This window comes from Chenopodium quinoa, unplaced genomic scaffold (genome assembly GCF_001683475.1).
Source record: "Chenopodium quinoa cultivar QQ74 unplaced genomic scaffold, ASM168347v1, whole genome shotgun sequence".
NCBI lineage: Eukaryota > Viridiplantae > Streptophyta > Magnoliopsida > Caryophyllales > Amaranthaceae > Chenopodium > Chenopodium quinoa.
The window spans coordinates 5805531-5830439 of record NW_018742914.1 but is presented as its reverse complement, the minus strand read 5'-3'; the positions used below and the strand labels follow the sequence as shown (position 1 = coordinate 5830439).

At 32.7% G+C, this 24909-nt stretch overlaps 2 protein-coding genes across 4 annotated transcripts; one reads left to right on the top strand and one right to left on the bottom strand.

The window, feature by feature from the left end:
• Nucleotides 1–4123: 4123 nt before the first annotated feature.
• Nucleotides 4124–5752, top strand: LOC110728017. The gene is made up of 3 exons (XM_021907619.1): nucleotides 4124–5047; nucleotides 5125–5294; nucleotides 5365–5752. The coding sequence occupies exons 1-3, from the start codon at nucleotides 4262–4264 to the stop codon at nucleotides 5471–5473; spliced, it is 1065 nt and encodes a 354-aa protein (XP_021763311.1). The 5' UTR covers nucleotides 4124–4261; the 3' UTR covers nucleotides 5474–5752.
• Nucleotides 5753–5820: 68 nt separating this feature from the next.
• LOC110728016 (ras GTPase-activating protein-binding protein 2-like) lies at nucleotides 5821–13569 on the bottom strand. 3 transcript variants are annotated; one of them, XM_021907615.1, is made up of 9 exons: nucleotides 13268–13569; nucleotides 13003–13137; nucleotides 11257–11563; nucleotides 10604–10884; nucleotides 10116–10302; nucleotides 8671–8795; nucleotides 8522–8587; nucleotides 7416–7497; nucleotides 5821–6329 (listed from the first exon to the last, which is right to left on the bottom strand). In XM_021907615.1, the coding sequence occupies exons 1-9, from the start codon at nucleotides 13295–13297 to the stop codon at nucleotides 6196–6198; spliced, it is 1347 nt and encodes a 448-aa protein (XP_021763307.1). In that variant the 5' UTR covers nucleotides 13298–13569; the 3' UTR covers nucleotides 5821–6195. The 3 variants fall into 3 exon arrangements, with proteins under 3 accessions (XP_021763307.1, XP_021763310.1, XP_021763309.1); XM_021907618.1 differs by having other exon boundaries at nucleotides 5821–6323; XM_021907617.1 differs by having other exon boundaries at nucleotides 10604–10881.
• Nucleotides 13570–24909: the final 11340 nt, after the last annotated feature.

Here is a 24909-nt window from a genome sequence, read left to right as displayed (position 1 = left end):
GAGGGTGATGGGTTTCCACAGTCGGTTCTATTCTGGATTTCGGGTTTCCATGGTCGGTTGTGGTGGCTATGTGATGCGTCGTGTTGGTGCGTGAGGTGGTTGCGAGCGTTGGGGTGGGCATCAGCGCAAGGTCATCGGGTAAACGGAGTTTTGTGGGTCATTGTGTGGGTGATGGAGTCGAGTAGGCAGAGTTTTGGGCATTGCGTGAAATGGTTGCGGTGATTGGGTGGTTTTTCGGGGAATTAAGAAGAGTCGACGGTTTTGATGGGGTCAAGGGGTTCCAGCGGGACGTCAGGGGTTCCGGCGGGTTCCGGCGGAAGGTTAGAGGGTTCCGGCAGGAGGTCAAGGAGTTCCGGCGGTTGGCTTTGGGCCGTCGGTTGGCTTAGGCAGGTGGTTATGGTGGTGGGGTTGGGTTGGGTTAGGATTTAGAGTTTTTTTAATTTTATTTTATTTATATTTTTGAAACCAATAATCGATTTCCAAGTGTCATGATTAAGCCCCCGTTAGTCATTAATGGCACTCGATGAATTATTTTAAAATTGAGTGGCATTTGGTGAATTATGAAAAGTGCGATGGCATTTGGTGAATTTTTAAATTTGTCAGTGGCATTTGGTGAAATTTCTGAAATTTTGGTAATATATAGGTCTAATTGATTAATATACTGATCAATATGAATAATAAAGGCCACTATGTTAAAATTAGGGTAATAACGTCATATTTCAAGTTTACAATATTATTAAATGTTGTAGTAGCTTTAATAAAGGTTACTATGTTAAAAATAAGGGTCACTATATTCAATTTAATGTCAGTTGCGTATGTCTAGACCTTGGATCCACACAAGTCTTTCTGTGGAATAGTGCATAGACTGCTCCAACCAAGTCATCATATCAATCACATTTCCACTTTCAGATTAATAACAATAATAATAACAACAACAACAATAATAAAAAATTAAAATTAAAAAAAAAGTTTACAAATATTTCAAATTTATTACACCCTTTGTTTGTTTTTTTGTTTTTTTTTAAAAAAGTGTTAAACTTACTAATTATGATCGTGTTTCTTATGATTGGTATACTACTCCATCAATACGGGGTCGTGTTTTTTTTATAATTGATATCCTACTCCATCAAAACATTATAAATGAGAAGGGATCATATGAGTTTTAAGTCCTTTACATATGATGTATTTTAGGATTTGACATTTAATTGAAATAAAAAATTTATTAAATTCAATCAACAATCCAGTATCGCCTAAATACAAAACTTATTAAAATCTATTGGAGTATATATATAGTATACACAACTAAACAAGTTTTAATTAATTCCATAATTTAATTACAACTCACTATTATGTATTTACTAGGTTAGATCCCGTGCCATGCACGGTGATCTATAATTATAGATTATTGATTGATAATTAAGTATTTATAATAATAAATTAGTGAAGGAATAACAAAAGCCTCGTGATATGTTAATTTGATATTTGTATTTTTTATTTAGTTTCTAATACACAACTAAAACAAAAGTAGGCAAAAAATCGTAGCAATATATTTTCATTGTTGTAAAACAGGTTATAAATTATTTTAAGAATATGATTTTTGGTTTATAGTTGTCCAGTTGTGAATTCTTTTAAAATACATTTATATATATATATATATATTACCCTATTTTTTTTATGGGGCTTCCATCGGATTTACCGGTGGAAAGCCCCAATCGTTGTTTCTTTTGTGCCTTTTCTCTTGCTTTAGGTTTATAATAATTCTTCCTCTTGTAGGAGGAATATTTCTCCCTCGAAAGATAGGGTTTTTCTTCCTCGATCTTTAGGAGGATTTGGCTCATTCGAAAGACCGGGTTTTTCTTCTCTCTTTTGAGGGAGGATTTGCTTTTTTATTTCATGGATTGTTATAGAGTTGTTTCATGGGTAAAATTTTGTGCGGTATTGAAAAAGAGATTAATATTTCGACAACAATCGAACGAATCAGACGGAAATTTTTTGCACGGCTACAACAGATCGATAGGCCCCCTCACCGAAGAAGGCTGTAAATCACAACGATATGAAAGAGAGTATGAAGAATGTACGATTTGCAACAACGATCGTAGCTTTGCTTACAAAATGTTTTTATTTGATTCAATTGTTATGTATTTGTTAGATCTAAATCTCTTTGTAGATGTCGTATGACTTATTTATGAATCAATTTTATTTCAATATATATATATATATATATATATATATATATATATATATATTACTATGATTAAAAATCAACTTTAGAACATAGTAAATCATAACAAAGAAAACAATATTTGGCACATAAAAATAAATCACCTTTGAATTATCACGATCAACTTTTTATGCATAATATGCATTTTTTCTATTATCCTTTTAAAATTTTACCCAACTTGGATTAGATAAACAATGATTATATTATTCTTTGAAATGACTAACAACATACTTTCCATCATCATATCTCAGACATATGTGAGCATTGCATCCTACTCGAGTGACTAAACATTTCCTAGTAATACGAACTTTTCCTTCTTCATCAACGGTTTGTTGAGCAAGAAGTTTTTTTTTGTTGCCCTAAAACCTTCGTTATTGCAAACTCGATATTGAAAAGCAATTATACCTTTGTTATTCTTCTTCTTTAAAGTAGTAGATTTCCTAGAAGTAAACCCAACGACATTTGCAGGGTAATGAGTTGTGGGTTGAAAGATATGGTTTGGAATCTTTGAAACACCCATTCCACTTTTGGATGATGAGTATTCCGTGAAGGGAGATTGATTTGGTATTAAGAAGGATTTTGGGTTGCTGTTATGACCATTTTCGGAGCAACAACATAGTTGTGTGAAGAATTATAATAATTATGATTTTTATGATTGATTGAATAACTATTTAGATACACAATATTTTAGTTTTATTATTAACATTTGGTTTTTATTATAATTATTAGGATGAAAATTGCATTTTCTTTAAGAATTTTTATTTTTTTTTAGAATTAACAATTTTAAATAAATTATTTGTGTAATTTGATGAATTTATTTGTGTTTATTACTAAATTCTTTTGGTGAAAAGAGTAATAATGTATTTTTAATTATTTTCAAAAATCGTAGAATTAGAAAAGACTGTTAATGTGATTTAATTATTTTCAAAAATCGTAGAATTAGAAAAAGAGACAACAATCGAGCAAATGATTAAAAAAAATTCTCATGGCAATCATGGGAGCAACATGGATTAGAGGTGAAATAGGACTAGGCCCTTACCTAGCGTCTACTAACCTGAAGAAAATATTTAGCTGATTTAGTAGCCAAATTAAATAACAAGATAACACAAAAAATATAAAATAAGGATTTGTGATTAAGTTTTTCAAATCAAAAGAGGAGGGGAAATATCAAAAAAAAAAAAAATGTACTTAAAGAGACTTGTGTGGTTTCTATATGCATGTACTAGTGTACAATGTATACGCTTGAATGCCCAACATTAGTATATATAGGCAATATAGAGGTTGCAGAGTTAAGCCCCTTCACCATTTTCATTGATTGCTATAATGTTCTAGAATTTTCATGAGTCATTGCTTGCAATCGTTTCCAATTTCTAATACTATCTACGGGGTGCTTTCATGATATATATTTATACATAATTCTAGAAAATACTCGTAATGTGCAGTCATTAACCTTGTTTGATTTATTTGAAAGTCTATTAAACACATTACACATATACTCCACCAAGTAGCGGATAACACAACATATGTTCACCTCAAATTAATTTTTTTTCCCTCTTTTTTCCCCTCTTATCTTAATTCTTTAATTAATTAATATGTAAATAATTTTTTGTCTATATCATATAAAATTGCCATATTTCAACTTTTCAAATTTCAACCGTCCTTGCCCTTTTTTAAACTACACCCCACCCACTCAAACAATTACAAGAGTTTGCATGTGAATTCATTGAATGCACAAATTAAACCAAAAAAGTGCAAATTTCACAACGAAAGGGCCAAAATATCAACATTTAGTAAATGAAGAAAATGACATTTTTTGCTTGTTTTTTTCTTGAATTTTGTTTAGATAGTAGGCCCAAATTATAATATCTCTTAACATTTTTAGGCCATTCATTACATTATTTTCTATTATCATCATTTTTAATAATAGTATATACTACCATTATCTCATTTATGCAACTGGCAGGATAGTTTTAGCACTTTTTTTCCCTTTGAATTCAGTTTCTTCTCCATATTTTTTCATACAAGAAAAATACCACAAAGATGATGCTCATTAGAAGCTCATCCACCCCTATTCTTGGCTCACTTCTTTCGTCATCGTACTCGGAATCTCCGAACCATGGCAACCACTCGGAGTATAACTCTCCCAAACACCACCTACCACCTAAGAAGTTTTCCTTCCACCAAACACCTACATGTCCCCTGAATCTCATTCCCCCCTCATCAATCTCCAACTCGTCCCCTTCTATTAACACCGAAATCACATCTGATGGATCTCAAACCAATGGTTTTCGAAGGGTACAATCTGAAGGAAACTTGGAAGAATTAGTCTGCAACAGTTTTGATGAATTCAACCGTTGTATCCCTGCTGCCAAGAAGCTTCCGCGCAAACCCAGCTGCTCGATTCTGCAATCCATTCCTTCATTCTCGATGCACAATTCCAAAAGGCGGTATGAAGATGATGAGGAAGAAGAAAGTGATGAAGAAGTTCAACAGGAAATAAGAGATGATTCAAGCTTAGATAAGACCATAGCATTTATGAACATGGGGTTACAAGAAAGATATATCTATGCTCAAGAGGAGATTGAAAATGTACCCTCTAAAATGCATCTTGCAAGGGGACTCGGAGTGGTTACTGGTGGCGGTGGATATAACAACGGAGGAGGAGGAGGAGGAGGAGGCAGTGGAGGACACAATGAATATAAACCAGTAGGTTTCGGCGAAGATGGCAGCAACAAGGCTACCATGGCAGAACACTACAAGAATATGGTTGAACAAAATCCTGGAAATCCAATGATCTTGAGAAACTATGCCAAGTTCCTTCACAAGGTTAGCCTCGAACATTCATATTCTCTTCATGTAGCATACAATGTCAATACTCACAAATCTTAATCTATCTCTTTCAGTCTAAGGATCTTGGAGGGGCTGAGGAATATTACTCTCGAGCAATACTAATGGATCCCGGAGATGGTGAAATCCTTTCACAATACGCCCAGCTGATTTGGGAGCTCCATGGCGATGAAGAACGAGCATTAGGCTACTTCCAAAGATCTGTTCAGGCTTCCCCTGAAAATAGGTTGGTAATAAATTCTGCATTTGGTTTCTCGTGTCCCTTTATTGATTTTTTCTGTATTGCTTTCCTGCAGTCATGTGATTGCAGCATATGCTAATTTTCTCTGGGAAATAGAAGAAGGAAATCTATGCACGATGCCTGCAACTTGTCATCAGAGCGCCATGGTTGCTGCAACAACCTAGATTTTCCGATCCATTCAGGGTTAAAAAAAAAACACAAAAGTATTAGCAACACCAGCCCAGGGAATAGTTTTCCCGTTTATTTTTTTGTGCTAGAGCCGTGTTTAATATATATTTCATGCCCTTCAACAAGAAGAATTTGTATGTTCAGACGAAATTTAAGATTCATAGTAAAACCACATAATCATATATGCATAATGTAATTATGTAACAGACTTATTATATGTTCTTTGAAAAATAGCTAGTAAAATAGGATATATGTAAATTCCTTTTTAATGCACAATATGGAATGATCTTCCAATACTACTAATGAATAATATGATCAATTATCAAATAAAGCCATTTTGATATTTCCGAACAAACTTGAAATCATCTCATTAGTCAATTAACCAAAATTCAGATAACACAAATTCAATTCAGGGCAGCCAAATAACCAAACCTTTGGCAGAAAATTCAAAAAAATCCCCATGTAGAAGAAAAACACATGGGGACGAAGGCGGCATATATGCACCTTCTGTAGAAATATAAACTAAATATGCTCCTCATTCCTCCACCTTCAGGTAAATAATTCAATACCCTAGATCAAGGGTGGAGACCTAATTGTTTATCACTAACAAATAAGAAGACAGAAGCACCTACAGAGAAAGAGCAATAATTTAGCATCACTCTCCCTTTCTCCCTGATCCAGATAATTGCGTCCCATACGCTTTGCTAGGGCGTACGCACTAGTAGAAGCCGTTCCCTGAGCCTCTACTCCTATTGTAGTCGCTGCTGTCTCCTCGACCAGGGTTTCTGATCCCACCACGTCCTCTTGAAGTGTTATTTTGGTAACCACCTCGGCCTCTGCCTCTAGCTGCAGCTGCCAATTGTTTATGAGATTAAGAGAGAAATTAGAACCGTGATAATTTTTAGCAGGGGCAGTGTTGTAAAATGGGAAAGCACTCGCACATAAGCAAAATGTTGAATCATCACAATATCACATAACTATCATCACAGCAATATTGTGATAACAAAGAAATCCATATATGTACATCGAATTCGTGTACTTCAATTATATTCAATATTTTGATCTGAGCACAAGACTGATGCTGTAATTCATTGGAACATGCCACCCCCTGCTTTTAAAGTCCTTTGCAACCCTTGCTGTTTCGCAGAGTTCAATCACTATATAAATCTTCACGTAAGCATTATCTAGGGAACTTTTCTAGTTTTATCACTACATAAATCCCACATGACTATTCTTTTCTTCACACATAATCCATAATAAATGGTTAAAGTGTAGTGCGTGTAAGTCCAAATGTAGCAAAGTTCATGGCACAAAGGAATTATATTTGTAATTTAACTATTTTAAATCCCGTACAAAGCATGATTTTTGCTAATGTTAATTCAACAATAATAATTTACCAAAAAATACTAATCTTTAAAATATACAACTCAAATATATCAAATTATTATTTTTAAGTGTATTTGGAAATATAGATTTCGAAATGAAAGGACAATATTTTAAGTTACAAACAAATTAATGAAGATGTAGCAAAAAAAAAAAAAAATTAAATGGAGGGAATATTTTCAACCTAGAGATGATAATGATAATGATAATTATGAGACAATGAAGTTCCTTTTCTACAATTAAAGTGAGCACAATAACTTAACTAACAGAGCTCCACTGGCTATAAATTCTACTCTCACAGTCTCACTATAAATAGTAAATGGCATCTCAGTTGACTTAAAAGCTAGCTTCTATTTGGAGCACCCTTTGTCCTGGTCATTCTTGGGCTGCTTTGCCTAGATATAGGTTACTTCGCTTTTAATTAGCGGACAGTCAGCAACTAATTTATTTAAATGCTTTTGTACTATTCCATTACACGAGTAATCATATGGGGGTCCACATAAACCTAACAAGGATTTCACGATAAACAGAACTAGAACAGAGTATAGCACATACCTCCACCACGGGAACTGCTGCTTCCACCTGGTTTCCTTGGATCAATGTAGATTGGCCTACCCAGCAACTCTATGGGAGAATTCTGTAAAGAAAAAAAAATCGATAAAATTAGATTCAGAAATACAATTGTTACAATTCTGACAATTAACAACAACAACAACAAAGCCTTAGTCTCAAAATGATATGGATCGGCTAACATGAATCGTCATAAGAAACCGTCTTATATAAAAAAAAATAATAATAAAAAAAGGGGGTTATAAGACATAGTAATAAGATAATCAGTTGAAAGAGTTTGAAAAAAGGTTTGTGAAGTGAGAAAAGGAAAGTAGCATTCAAGTAAAAATTAAGAGAGTTTTAAAAAAGACAAAGAATAGATCTCAATTAAGTTTTAAGGGAGTAGTAAATATGTGCAAGTAAAAAAAACATTAAGGTTTGAGAAAACTATAGCAAAGGAAATCAATAAATTCATAAAACACAAATTGGGTTTACAAAAAAACAATAGGGAATTCCAGAATGACACTTGGACATGAACCCACATTTTTTATTATCTTTTTACTAAAAGCACACAGCTGGTTCCCCAACAAGTCAACAACACAGCACACTGCAGTTTATTTCACATCAACGCATTCCTAGTCGCACTTCTCAGATAAGATACTATTACACAAAATGATGAATTGACAAAAAAAAAAATTAAAAAAAAAAAAATCACACCTCGAAGGAAAATACTATTAGAAACTTCTAATACCAAGTCACCAACAGAATTTAGGTCTAAGCATTTAAATATTAAACATTTTATTAATATGAATTTTAAAACACATGATGGCAACACATTATGTCAATTGTCAAGAACTCATTTCAGCATATTATGACACTGTTACAAGTCAACAATTGTTTCGGTGGTTGTTAAAGGGCCAGCATAGCAGTAAGCATAAGATACACTCACAACCAACCTTGATTCAATATCTGATGAGTACTAAAAATCACTTATTACTAACATTACTGGGATAAGTAAGTTTCTGCAGCACAAATAAAAAATTTGTATGATCCAACACTTGCTAAAGTAGGCGAAAACGGTAAATGTAATGAAAATGAAGCTACCATAATACCTTTATTGCATTTTGAGCACTAGAAATGTCCTCAAATTCGACAAATGCATAGCAAATTCCAAGATCCTGCGTGTCCAGAAGTAAAAGTAAAGTAAGCATTTTCAAATAAATCCAATAAGCAACTTCACAAAACAATGTATATCACTCACCTGGCGATTTTTAATGACTACTCCATTCGGTTTGATTCTACCAAACTTTTTGAACTCCTTCTCAAGATCAGCAGTAGTAACATTATTTGAGGGCAAGTTTCGCACATAGACAGATGTCATCTCCCCTGAGTTGTACAATTCCCATTTAAAAAAATGATGAGAACAAGAGATATGTAGAACAACAACAATAGCACTAACAAAAATGTTCCACGTGATTTTAGATAGAATTAATGGACAATGCAAGCAATGCTTTGTAAACATCGATAAGGAAATATTTTCATTATAGAGGATATCAAGATATGATGTATGCAACTTTTTATTGGTGCTTGGAAATAGTGGAAATGTAACAGAGCAAGAGCCTCTGTATGCAAAACTTAAAATAGAAAGTAAAAGAGGATTTAGGTGATATTTGTCAACCTATGACAGCCACAGAAACAATGAGATACCAGAGATAAAGCTACGAAGGTGTTAGAAATCTGTTGCAACAAATTCAAAACATGATCCAAGATAGGTGTGTCTCCTCTCAGCAGGAGTACGTGATTTTGCAATTGATATTCAACTTCAACAATGAGCTCCTACACTCAATTGCTGACTAAATTTTCACTAGAAGACCAAAATTCAATCATTTTTGACAAGGGTCGAACCAAAACCCATATTGTTACAAAGAGTTTGGCACTGTCAATTACTCCTTAGAGAACCTGCTTTGATGTTTCAAGAGTCTCATACCCTCACACTCTCCATTTGAGTACTGGAAAATCAGTTCTGCTGCTCAGAAACTTGTAAATAGACCACATGTATTTGAAAAATATACTTATAAAGACTCCAGGTAAACCTTCCTCCGGTAACATAACAGTATAATGGCATAACTTTTCTCAAAAAATATTACAGTACATCGCACAATACATTGCATGAAGTCTTAAATTGACAACCAATAATACATCATAGCTGCCAGATCAAAACCAAGATATATTCTCCAAACAAATAAATTATGGATTATGAGAAGCATAGTCCAAACTCCAAACAAACAAAAAAAATTCACTAATAAGACCAATAAAGCACCTTGTTTGTAACTTTTTGGTTGACAAAATTCCTGGCTGCAAGTAAAGAGTTCAGAAACTATTTACTGGGAAGTGCAAGTTCGTACATAGTCCACCCTAGGTTGATATAGGGAATCTCTAAATCCTGCAGTCAACTAAAGACTAAACTATTGCACTCTGGGAAGTGTAGCATCCAACATTCCACCAAAGAACAGCCCACTAATTGTTTTTCAGCAATAATTATCATGTTGTCAGTCTACCCAAGTATGCATAGCACAAACTGTTGGGTGACAGCCAGCATTAAAATTAAAGATCCCAACTATCAATGCATGCCACAAAAAAAACAGAGTCCACATAAGACAAGACTACAAGAGGCATATACAAAGTAGATAACGGGTTTACACATACCTTCTTGAATAGAACCTTCATCAGCCCCAGGACTAGCTGTCTCGGGAACAAATGATGATGCTGATGCATTTAATTGTGGAGCAATCGGTTGCACTTTCTGTTGCTGCTCCGATGGAGGTGGGATGCGAGGCCTTGCAGCAGGTTTAGAAACAACTGGATGTGAGGAGTGCCCTTTTGATGCTCGCAACTGCAAAATTTGACAATAGAATATCAAAAATAAGATACTTTATTATATGCAGAATGTTATCTCTAAATCATAAGATTGGCCCAAGTAATTTTCTATTAAAAGATCAAACAAAAATTAATAACATTGGAGTTTCACAAAATCAGATCAATTTCTGTTGTATCAAACTTTTATAACACATCAAATTCAATTTAGAAATAAAATATTTTTAAACAAGCATACTTCAAACAGACATTTCAAAGAACCAACTTGTCAAGGTGATCTAAACAGCTTAAAACAAATGGCTAGAAACTAGAAGGCTTACGATTGAAGCATATGATAGTTTGGCAGGCTCCTCGGCGGGCTCCCCAGCGGGCTCGTCAGCTGGAACAGATATCGGATCCTCCACATAGTTCATATGGTTCACAGCACTTTCAGGTGGAGCAGACTCTTCAACAGGGGTTTCCTGGACAATGGTTTCTACATGAGACTCTTCATGTTGCTCTTCATCAGGAAGGCTATATTTGTCCACAAGATAATCTTCTTCAATGGGAATTGAATTCACATACTCCCTGGTCTCTTCCTCCAGCTCGAAATTAGACGCTGCTGCAGAAAACATGTTTTCCCAAAGTTTTAAAAGCAGCAAGAATCCATACTTGACATAAAATCCAGAAATGAAGGGCCATAAATTATATAAACCAAAAAACATCGAAAAATTCAACATGAATGACATTCCTTCTAGTTTTACTGCTTGTGACATGGAATAACTGAGTGATATAACAAGAATTTTGATATGCATATTACGCAGTTTTGCAGCAGTAATTTACATTTTAAACAAATACATAGAAAAAAATCACATGCACTTAATAACAATACAAAAATGGTCACTTAATTTTTATTATCTCATCACATCCAGATAGCAACAATAAGTCAAGCTTCCTTCAGACTGAACACAAACATAACAGCTTCCATCAGTACCTGGCTGGTCTAAGCGAGGGCTGGATGCAGGAATTTCAGAATCAACCTTGATTTCAGGTTCTGGCACTGGATGCTGGTTGACTAGAACCTCATCATTAAATTGAAGAATATCATTTAGGACGTAAAAACCATTCTCCTGAGGAGCTAAGAAGAAGGCCTGTGTAAACATCCTCTTGCCACCGAAGTTTCTGGACCTCACATTGCCTGACACAATTACCAGAATGCCCCCATTCAAAGAGTCTTGGCAATTTAGTTTTGTCACTTCAACTCCACTAACATTTAGAGAAGTTAGAACTGAATGGATATCCTGCCAAATAATTGCAACAGTTTTGTTAAAGACAAATGGCTGATAAAAAAATTGAAGCATAACTTAACTTTACTACCATATATGCTTTCATAGTTTAACTTTTGTAAGGAAATGTACTTCAGGAACTTGGGAACATATGAATGTATCTGTTGATGAATATGAATATGAATACAACAACACATCTATATAAAACACGAAGCACAATAATTCAAGGGGTGGGAAAGAAGGAATGATGTAAATTTTGGAAATTTTGATAAAAGAGTAAACAGATAGTCATGAAAGGACAATCATAAATTCTTTAAACAAACCGATTATACAGCAAACGAGAATTTAAGATTTCTGCAACTTCAGAAATGTTGCACATACATTTTCAATATGTCAACCATTTGAACAATTTATAATTAAAACCACATTGATGCAATTGAATTCACATGTAGTTAAAATATGATCATATTACAGCGTATACAACCCAACAAGATAACTTGGGATTTTTGTCCAATTTGTCAGTCCACAAGATGCCACCTCTGGAACAATGTGGTCCTGATTACCACATTGCAACCCTGTTTTTTTTTTTTTTTTTTTTTTTCTACGATCCACAATTTTCCTAATCAAAAGAATCCCCTGAGTTAAGGACTCCAAGGGCAGCTGGGATATGTCATCTAAGACACCCAAAGATGACCTTATTCAGTACTGAATGACAAATCCAACAACTGATAAGGAGTAGATGACGAAGCTAGGTCATTAAGAAGCCCAAACTAAGCGGTTCGCTTAGGTGGGTATCCATAATAGCAATTTGGCTCAAACATTAAATATAGGATGGCGTTTTTCCTGCAGTACTTCTTGACCTAAAGCGACCCTTACAATTACCAAGATGAATACTTCGTATTATAAAGCAAAATCCCATTACTTCTCAATGATTGACATATATCCACATGATGCCCAATCCTCGTGTTAAAACACTGGACAGGATATCATTGAGAGCTTCGTATTAAACTTGCTCGTATTAGCTTTCGAGCTAAATAATCAAGTGATGGGGTGTATTTGGGATTTCTTCACATAATTCCTTCATCCCTTAGTGTCTCAAACAGGACTAATTCACCTAAATTACAGTATATTTTCAGGAATTATGACCCTTTAAGCCACTCTAAACATTTTAATCATTAAGAATTCAATCTTTCTCAACAAACATATACTCATAATACAAAGTGACAATAATCGAATTGAGAATACTATACTTTTAACCAAGAATGCACACCACTTAAACTTGTACTCATACTACCATATCATATAAATATAAAACCAAGCATGTTCTAAAACTATACAATCAATCAGTAAAATCACGGGGCAAAACCCGTGACCTCGGAATATAAGATCGAATCCCGTCTTCATCATTACTTCTTATAAAAACTAAACAGAGGATGAGAAAGAAAAATGATTACCAAGATAGTAGAAACAGTTTGAGTATCATCACCATCAACTCGAGTCAAAGTACTAGCATCATTGTAAAACTGATGAGAAAACTCCGGCGATTCTTTAAGCACATGATAATATTTCGTAATAAAGAACGAACCAACCTGATAATTCAAAACCCCATCAAAAAAAATCAGGGAAAAAACAGAGCAAAAAGCTAAATAATACCCAAAATTTCAAATTTAAATTAGAATAAAACCCAAAAACAATCAACAAAATTAAAAAAAAATTAACCTCAAAGGCAGAGGCAGAACCAGCCGCCATAGTTAAAGGTTCAAGCTTTAAAACAAAAAAACCCTAATTCAATCAAATTCAATCAATCTGCAGAATAAGATAGATTGTAATATATAAAATTTATTCCCAATAAAAATATTAAAATTTGGGGATATTTAAAAATAAATAAAAAATTTCTGTTATTAAAGAGTCCAAGTTTGCTGAGAATCTTGAAGATTGGGAAGAGAGAGAAAGTAGAAATTGAGTTCAGATCTAGAGAGAGAAAGAGAGAGAGTGTTAAAAGTCTGCTGAAGTGAGGAGAGTGTTTCGTAAGCAATTTATATGGTAAAAGTCGCCTCCTAGTCAGTCACTCTATAAGGGGAAATTACAATTATGGTAACATTTATTTTTGGGAGTTTGGTACTTGTATATTTACACTCCAATTTATGGTAATTTCTAGAATCTTGAAAATAAAAATAAAAGTTTTTTCTTGATGTTTATAGAGCCACGAGAGCGGTGATAAGAATCGATCTTAAGATCTTTTGAAGTTGAGAGAGAAATTCTAACTAATTGAGCTATCTCTCACTCTCAAATAAAAATAAAAGTTAGCTTGATTAGAAATTTTGGGCCAAAATATACGGGTTTAAATACGAGGTGCTTAGGTGATCAACAATAAATTGTTCTTCAATAATTCAAAAAACTGATTTTCTTTATTGAATTTAAATTATTACTACTGAATTGAAATATTTTTAATCAAATTTTAAATCAGTTATATCCTAAATTAATTGTGGGATAATTATCGTTAATTTATCAATTATAATCCATTTGGAGTCTTACTCAAAATAATAATTTGAAATTATTTTAAATAAAATATTAATTTTATCAAGATAAAAAAAAAAGAAGTATTATTTTATTTTATTTATTTTAAAATTCGAGGTTGCAGAGCCACTAATGTGTTGCCAGCCGAAGCTGGCCGTGGTGCATGGGCACCTTGTAGCAACAGGCTTAAAAGTTACAGCACTTACATGTGGCTGCTGCTCCCTCCTTGGATCGAGACAGCCAGCGTCCCAACCCCCCACCCCTCCATCTCAAACCTAAACCTGCCACTCAGCCATGGCTGCCGCCCTCAATATTTCTAATTTTTTAGGTAGATTATTAATTTAATAAACAACAATTGCTAAATCAAATTAATTTGGTCCTTTATGAATTAAACATAGCAATTATGCTAAATTTATCAAATTAATCTCAATTCAATTTTAAAATTTTTAGGGTTCTTCATGAAATTAATTCTAATCTAATTTAACCCTCAGATTTAATCATTTGTGATACAGAAAAAATCACATTTTTATGTATTTAATCAATCCAATTAAAATCATGAGGCATACAATGTTCGAAACTAATCAAAACAAAAACATCAAAATTGTGGGGTTAGGGCATCAAAAAATTGAAATTAGGGTCGGGGTTCGAATTTTTCGAGTAATATAGGGAAAAAATTCGGTCTAAATTACGGCTAATTTGAGCAAATTAAATCGTATTTAGTAATTCCAAACGTTAGATCACCATTTAAAATAATAATTTACCTTGAAAAAAATTATTCTCCCTTTTAATTGAATATATGTATTAACATGGACATCAAAACAATCAAATTATTATAATCAATATGCGTACATGCAAGATGCTAACTGATTTTTCCTTAAAAAAAATAATAATAAAATAAAATAAAAAAAAAAACTAATTGATACCAATGTTGGGATCTACGCACTATATTTGTTCGCACCTAATTAGGATCAGTATACATAACACATAAAGATTCACATAATTGTACCTTTAAACTTTTAAAGTGTGATTTCCATGTGAGATTGACTTGATTCCTCTACTTAGTCCACATGGTAGGACTAAAGTAGGACTAAATGTCTAAACCTCTTTATAGTTAGGCACGAACAACCTTCTACAAAGAGGAGGGAAAAATCAACCACCACACGTACGCACGAAGAGGAAAGATATAGAGAGGTTAGGGTTTATGTTTCTTGATTGTCTCCCTATAGATTTGATGACCATACTACCCTGACTACTTTGTTACTGCACTCTGAGATTACTTTTGATTTGGTAATACAACTAGTCAACCGCCAACCACGAAACCTCACCTTAATACCCTTATAAAAAATATTGTCCCTTCTCTACTATAGGCAACCTAAACTTCGATCCAAACCTAACCACATAACCTCACTTTAACCTTTGATAGACGTGTCGCGTACCTAACAAAAATAAACCTAACTAGACCATTACCATGTAGACGGGCAAGCAAGGGTCGGATCCCAAGAGACTATGGTTCAACTAATTAAATAGACTCAAGCAATTACCAAGCAAGTAACCAATTCAAATAAATGAGAATCAATATCTAAAGGACTAGTTAAAATGATTAAATCTAAATAAAATGACAATTTAATGCTAAAAACATCCAAGATCAAGCTTCACCACGAATACAATTAATGCAATAGTCGTTCTACCCCTAACACATAATTCAATTGATTTAAGAGGAAAAGTAATTCATGAATAATACCAATGGTCTCTCTCGAGTTATCAATGGCTTCTCTAATCACAATCAAGCCTACTTCCGTGGAATCATATAAATTAGAGACCTTAAGCACATTACTCTAACTTCCTAATCATCCATTCAACTACTCCCGTGATGAACTTCAAACCCTTAATTGATTTATTCAAATCCGTCAAACCCCAACTCCCGTTGCGATTAAAACAAAGGATTAATAACAATACCAATTATCCCTAATCTAGTATTGGCATAAGCATAATCAATTAAGCATATCAATTACAATTATTATTAGAGAATTTAAAGAATTAAATCATGCATTAATCATATTCGGGATCCGCTAGATCTTGGAATAAAGAAACTACTCACACATATTAATGAAAGCAAAAACAATAATCAATGAAGAAAACATGATTAATAAGTAATTAAAAGTAAAAGAAGAAATAAAGATGAATACCAATTGCTTCAATGAAGAAAAGTATCAATTGTTGACGAATAAAGATTAAAACTTCAAAGTGGAATGTAATCTAGATCTAGAGAGAATATTAGGGTTCTAATAGTGTTTTAAAACTGCTAAGATAATGATTAAGTCCTTAGTCGGGCTTTACAAAGGGGTATTTATATCCCCAATTAAGAAAAATCCCGAAAAAGAGGGAAAGGAGCTCCGCGAAACTTTGCTCGGTCAGACCGGGCAAAGCCGCCCGGTCGGGCGCGACAAATGCTTTGGCTCTTCACATGAGATCTTGTTCGCCCGGTCTGCCAGGGCAATGTTGCCCTCTAGGGCGGACACGGGAAAAATCTCTTCCATCCTACTAAGCTCTCGTGGCTATCCAAAACGCGTCAAAATCATCCGAAAATCTTCATATGCCTACAAAAATCAATCAAATAGACCAAGCCACACTAGAAGAAGGATATTAGCGAGAAATAGCTCCGTAGAGCTTAGAAATCATACAAAAATAGCTATAAATCGAGGGTAAAGTATGGTATAGAATGTGTACATCAACCTTCACCCAACAATTCCAACACAACTATCCAAAATCAGAAATCACAATGGCCGAATTTAATCGTGGTGGTACCAAAGTTGGAATCACTAGCAAAATCCGACCACCATAGGCTTTTTTTGTCAAGAAATATGTTGTGGTTTAGAATTCTATGGTATTTTCAGTGAAAGTGGGGAAGGTAGCTGATGGTTTCAAGGAGATTGAAGGGGCTAAGTGGTGGTTTCAATGAGGGTAGAGAGGGGTGGATGATGGGTTTGGTTAGATTGAGAAGGAAAGGTGGAGGTTTTAGAGGCAATGATGAGGTCAAGTGGTGTTTTTGGTCAATGTAGGTGGTGGCAACTCTGCAATTAACAAGGCTTTGGAATGGGGAAGGAGGAGAATAAGGGAGGTAGGGGATATTACTTTAATTAAAATCGGAACTTAAAAAAAAAGGCTAGAAGTATAAAATGCATGTGTCAGGTTTATTTGTTATACATTGGTTACAAACAAATTAACAACCATTTTTTTTTAAAATAGCCTAATATGATGGGATTATCCGAGAAAATACAAGTTTTTCAACATGAGAAACTTGTTTCTCAAGGGGAACATTGTTGCCATTTTGTGTAGGTAGGTGGGGACAAATTTGTATTATTTTCAGTCATAACAAAAGCAAACACTTTGCTAAGTTCGTAAATTCAACTTAAATTTGATGAGCTCTCCAATGGAGACTTCGGATGCTCAAGGGTTGCTTCAATTCAATAAAGGAACATAATACTCCTACCATATAAGGATGCCCATGCCCTTTATTTCTCCCTTTGTTCAAGGGGTTTTCCTATTGCCGCCGAAAATGGTAGTGGACATGTCGGTGGAATGAAACGAAACGTGTCAAAAATGGTGGAAATGAGGATGTTGGTGGACAAAAACTCAAGCTCATTCAATGGAGTTTACTATGGTATGAGGTGGAAAAAGACGAAGAGTGAAGGTTGATGGGAAGTTAATTGTGTTTCATGCTTACGATGTTTTGCAAAAATATAATTTTTTTTAATGTAATTTAAGAGTTTTTCCTTTTCTAACTTATCACCAAAGTCCTCCAAAACTCCAATCATTTAATTTGTGCACTTTTTTTTTTTGGCAATAGCCTCCAAATTTCTCTCTCTAAAAAAATTCTATAATTTTCACTTCTAATATTTTCTTTATTTTAACTATACCTACTATGTATATTCCGTGCGTTAGCACAGATGCAATTTAGTATTGATAAATGAAATACGTAGTCATATTTACATTTACTAGTTGTTGGCCCGCGCGCAACGCGCGCGGTCCCCCAACGGTGATTTTGCTTTGGTGATTAGTGTCTAATTAGCTGCTGTTAATCCTTTAATGTAATTCGCCGTAATTTGATTGTTGGTGGGTGTTTTTTCTTAGATTAATTAACTCAGATTATCATCATATAGATGGAGCAGAATCATCATTTTGCTAATATTGTATTAGAGTTTCGTTTGTTGTATTTGTTAATTAGTATGCATTTCTACTGGAAATAATAAAAGTTATAAAAACTTTATACATATTTTGTACTTTTTTATACTCTATTTTTCCTAACTCTAAATATGAATACGGTTTTTACGAAAGAGGTAGCGAGTATGATTACGTCGATATTTACAAAGCTTCAAGTTGGTCTTATGTATAAATAATATAAGCATCCTTTTTTTTTTAATTTTTTACTTATATATATATAATAAATAAAAGCATCTCTTTTTATGTAATTGGATATAATTTAGTATTAATGATGTCTATCATACTTTAGTTCCATATCATTGAATATTAGTTAATCCCTAGAGTTCCACGATTCATCAATTATTTATAAAACCCTATTCTTGTTATTTCTTACAATAGTTCATAAATCTTAATGGTCCACATTACACAATGGATGTGTATTATTCGCTAATTTAAGTAATATAGTTGTATTAGCTTTTACTATTAGGATAGAGGTTTGAGTAAATAGTCTATTCACGTAATCAGTATCGACATTAGCTTTATTGTTGTAATGATTCAATAGATGCTATATAGAGCTATCGAGTTTTAGCAACGTTAATGCATAATAGTATCAAAATGAGTGTTCTCTCCTAAGTTGAAATTTAGATTAGTCGGAGTTTAACGGGATTGATACGATCATATTCCATTGGTTGTTTGCCTTACAAAAATCAATGCAAAACTGGCATGTTTGCAATCTAGTGGTGTACAAGCATTATCATCCGTATATTTGTGAAGCTAATAATAATGAGTTGGTTTTGAGTTACAACTACTCAAGTAAAGTATAATAAGAACATCAATTTAATCTGAAAGTTTGACAGCTTGACTTAAGTAAGGAATGGTGGAGTTTAGTCCATAGAAATTAAAAAAACGACAAGATAAGATGTAATGGAGGAAGCAAAATATCTCACATGAGCAATGTTTGTGTGCACGATACTATTAGTACAAAACAAATAGCATTATTGATGATTATCTAATATGCATACAATTTCGCCTATATCACAAATAAGCAATAAATAAAACAAGCAAAGATAAAATTCAGAAATTAAACCAATTAATAAAAAAGAATAAAAATGCCGAAAATCATAGTAAAGATGAAGCATTCCATACCTAACTGCAGTGTATTAGGCATTTTAAGAAGTGTAATGGAAATTTAAGTATTACCAACAATAATAAATAAGAACAAATGTTCCATGAATTTTGAAAAAAGATAGAAAACTGATCTTGTTATATTATGATTTTCAACAATATTAAAAAATAATTTAAAAGTATATTATATTACATTTAATAAGTAATAGTAATTATATTACATGGTAATATCGTGACTTTACACTATATACTTTAAGATACAATTTTTTCTAATGATATGTAAAACTTTTTTCGCTATTAGCCATCTAACGTGTAAATTTTTCCAAATTGAAGTTGGTCGGTTGGTGTTGATCTTCTATTATGGAGTTTTCCTCCATCTCTTTCATGTAGACACCGACACCATTGGCTTTACCGGCCAATTTGGATTCTGTTTAGGTGTTTAGTTGTCCATTTTTTAGTGATTTTATTTAGTGACAACTCACTTAAACAGATATATATACGTGTACGTAATATGAAAAATATCTAAAATTATAGATTTTCTCATATTCGCACACTTCTCCCAAGTTTATTTGTTGGAGTTGGATTCATTTGATGGAAATTAATTCCATTTCTTTCACATAAACACCTACTCCATTTTCTTTAATGCATAACTTGGGATTTATTTATACACTTTAATATTAATATGTTACTTCTGCAGTGAATTTAACCACCAGTAACATAATTATATTAAAGTGCATTTTAAGGGAATACGTTACCACCAACTTTGGTGCTGATTCCCTGTTTTACCACGAACTTTGCTGCTGATTGTGTTTTTATGTGTAGATGTAACGGTATTTTTATGTAAGCCGAAATTGTTTTTTGGTTTATAATAGGAAGGGGAAGTCGATATATTTTGGTAGTTATTGTTTGAGGCATTTTTTTAAGCTAGGATGATAAGGAATTTGTGTTTTTCTTTTTGTAGATAATTTTAGGTTTCTATTTGGTTTGCAATGCGTTGGAATGAAGTATTTTGTGTTTGCTCATATTCATGTTAAGTCCTATTTATAGTAAGAAAATGCTCCTTTTTTTTTTTTTACAAGTAAATTTTTTTTTAGGTGAGCACTTTGTTTTGTAGTGCTTTCATTATTGCTTTTTATTTGATTGCATGCATGTAAGAATGGCCCACCAATATCAAATTGCTAAGCATCATGATATTGTTGTAAAAGAACACCATCTTAATGCAATAATGTAACAATTACTAAAGAAATTACATACTTACAAGTTACATAGAGAATCTTAAGCATTTGGAGAACCACCATGATATGAAGTTCGTTTGACAGTTATAATCTATGTGATTGGTCTGTTCATTCTATCACTTTAAATAGATTTTTAATTATAAACCGCAGAAATGTAAGCCAAAATGCTTAAATTATCCAACAAAACAGTTGGGAGAAGAATTAGAGGAATGATTACTATGAAGCATGATTTGCCTTCGATTGGGATTCCAAATACTCCAATTGAAAATTCCGGGAATACCTTGTTTAGATTATCTCCTTCCGAGATTATGTAACTTGTAGTAACCATATAAAGTTCAACATAAAGAACGATCGATATGATTACTTTACCAGCATTACCAAAAGTATACTCTTGTTTAGCATAAGTAATTTAGCTTTACTTTAACAAGCAAATGAATTGATAATTTGTTCAAATTAAATTGAGCAAGTTTAAAAGTTCAATGGCTTAAAAGTACTACGGCTATTCTCTTTGAAAAATTGTAGCTTTAAGCATCACCCTTATCTTGATAATACCTTGCATAGTGCTTCTGTTTCACAGAAATACTTCACAATGCATTCACTTTAAGCATCACATGGCTACAGCTGTAAATGAATGGTGCATGATAAATTGCAATTGTTGTCATCTCTGAATAAGTGTCATGCAAGCTTGTTTATTTTGCTGCAGTATGAACATGCATGCTTCTTCACAATTTGGAATTAATGATGCAGCTTTGTTGTCAACAGATTCTGCAATGTTGAGTCTTATCTATAACAAATTATATTGCCATTCCAGTTAGCTATGTTGTATATTTTGGTGGGATGTTCAAATGTTGTGAATCGTTTTTAAGAGTTAACTATACTAAGGGTTTTAAAAGTTCATTTAAATTGGGTGTAAGATAATAATAAATAAGACTTCAAAGGATAATTGATAAATAAGAAGACAACGATTAGCTTCACTAATGTTACATGAATTTTGCTTATTTTTCCAACTTGATGATGATTTAATTCATAAATGTAACGATCATAGATATATTTTGGATTTTATAAAATTAAGGTATGAGCTTCTGAAATGTTGATTACTGAATAGTTCTTACAGGAACTTGGCAGAATTGGATCTAATCTGAATATGGAAGCCATTGATTTCTGCTTATCGAGCATAAATTCGTTTGGAGGACTTCTTGATGGTAAAGGGATGCCTCAATCTCAGCTACTTGGTATTTAGGTCACTTAGTCCCGATCTCATAACACAATTAAGTTAGCAAAAGTGTCTGATTTACATTGCAATTGACGGACTTAAATATGTTGTGGAAAAGGAGAATTTGACGTTATCATACCATCTGAAGTTTTAGCACCGAAAGGTGCAGCCTACTTTTTGTTGTCTATATTGCTCACCAAGATCTCATCCAGTTTGCAAACTTCAAGCTTTTTTGGGAATTTTTTTCATTAGTTTATTTTGACAATTCCTTACTAGGTTTATTTAATTACTATGTATTATAAACTATAATGCTACATTGCTAAATCAGGGGTTTATCCTCTGATCCGAGTTTTTATATATTTATCCCAATTTTGGTTAAAGTGTTATTATTCCTTTGTCTTGTATAATATTGAAAGACTTTTTCTAACTTTAAATCTAACTGATGCCATTTTGATAATCCAAGTTGCTGCTTTAAACTTTAATATTTCATATTGTGACTCTAAAGCTTTATTAACTTTCAGACTGTACTAATTTAAAGAGCATCATTAGCTTCACTAATGTTCATACTATGTCAGATAATGACTGAGACTCATCTAAGCAACTACTCTGGCTAGGATTGAAGGCTGTGTTTTTAATCCTTAGTTGGGTGATTATCTGAATGAACTTCTAAACAATTGTCAAATATAATAACAATGCTAGATGGTGTATTATTGTATGATTTATTTGAGAAGATACATGTGTGTGGATTGATTTTAGATTGTGTATATCTCTTATAAGTTTTGTACAGTGATTTGATTTCATACTGCAAAGCTGAAGTATTTGCAGTCCATGAAGAGTGTCTTCTCATATTTTGATTCACATGGCTACAATTTTTATCTATTGTACTTATATAATGTACAATGTACTCTTTATCTTTTAGTAATTGTAATTACTATGTGATGCATTATCTGTTATTCGATAATGTCTTTTATTATTTTATGAGGATTAAAGCTTAGTTTATAGCTATTGAATACTAATAACTGTTCTGTTTATATACATTTACTGCTAAATTTGTTTGCTTTATTCATATGCTGAAACGTTTTAAATGTTGCTGATGATGCTGCTCTTGTTTTGTAGTGGCTGAATTTTATTACTTGGCATTATACAGAGCAGTAACATTAATATTTTAATTTGAATATTTATCTTGTTTTTATTTATCAGGTTGTACCTTGATAAATTCCAAAGGAGTTATTGTATTTGTGATTTGATTAATAGGTATGTAAGTTTGAAATTGACTGACCAATTTTCATATATATTAGATGAATAGTCAAGTTTTCTATTATCTATTTTCAATGCATTCAATTTATAGTCAATGTGAAGATCTTATTCTTGATGAAGTTATACATGTGTTTAATATATAGTTAATAAGCCGTTATAAATGTGGTCAATATTTATCAATATTATCTTTAATTGGAATTACTGTCAATGAGATGTTTTTCATACACAGTTTACTATATATGCAGCTTCCATTGTAATGTGCAAGTAATTGAAAGAAAGATCGTGATAAGGTGTATGAAAGGCTTGATTATTTTATATTTTTTGTTTGATATATATGCTTGCATTCTAATTTTGAATAAATTCTTTTGATTACAGGAATTATGAGTCTATACACAAATTTACCTTCTCATTTGCTGTTTTTTAAAGATGAATATCGTAAAGAATTGGTATGAAAAAAACGATTTGTTTAATTTTTTTTTCTTTCCTGTTCTTGGATGTTTATTTATTCTAATTTTGTTTTTTGCTTGTGTTTTTATTTTTTGGAATTAGATTTCAATACAATTTTTAATTTATTTTGTAGGAGTTACCGGAGAGTTGGACATCTATGTTATCTGGTGTATCCAGTCCAGTGGAAGTCATTCGTGGTAGCAATAGTCGTGTATGGATTGTTCAGTTGCTGAAAGTGACAGAGGATAGTAGGCAATTTATGCTATTAGACTTTGGTTGGGAAGGGTTTGTCAATGATAATCATATTTGTGAAGGTGAAATTGTTATTGTATATTATGGTGGGAATAGGAGATTTTATGTAAGAATTTTTTCATCGTCAATGGTGGAAAGGTTTGGTTCTCTAGAACCTCTACATAGGTCTATGTCAAGTGGTGGAAATGGTTCTTCTAGTGATGATTTTCTTGTTGCCCTAGGAATTGGGAATCAGCCATGGTTCCCTTGGGTAATTACACCAACATGCTATGAAGAAGATACTTTGGTTAGTGTCTTTTTCTATTTATTTAAGTTATGAATATAAAATTTTAAATAAGTGATCTTATTGTATCTAATGCATTTTATGTGTTCATTCGCAGGAAATTCCAGTAGCCTTTGGTAATCAAGTGTTTCATCATGTCAATATGCGGACTGTAATTCAAATGCGATTTGGAAATAGAAGATGGGATTCTGTTGTCGAAATTTGTTCCCGATTGAATGGAAACATTCATAGTAGGTTAATGGGTGGAATTTCGCAAGTGATTGTAGATGGTGATCCGATTGTGCTTGAGATTGTGTTTCTTTAGACGTTGTTTTAGTGATAGGTTATTGCAATGCTTGAGAAATAGAGTTGTAATAATAAATGAAGATTTGAGATATTCTAAAATGTAATGTTTTTTATGATAATAATCTATGCAGAAGGTTATTTTAACTTCCCTAATAAAAAGATTAGTGTATGACAATTTATGTTTGTTGTTTCAGCTTTAGTCATGTTATTGAAACCTTTATAGCATATCAACTCTTATTTTTTCTGTTTGCTTTAACAATATCAGCATATTAGCTTTGTTTATTTTTTAATTCTACACATTAGTCTAGGTTTTTATATTTTTAATAACAAATTTTATGTGTTTTCTTTTTATTTGTGAATTTTTCCTTTCTTTCTTTTTATTGTTGAACTTTATGGCTTATGCGATTTATCTGTATTGATGTTTTATAAATTAAGTATGAATTCTCATAAGATGATTATTTTCTTTATCATGATCCCTTTTTTTTATAATTTCACTTGGTTCTTTAAAAAAACAGTATAATAATAAATTTCAAATAAGCCACATATA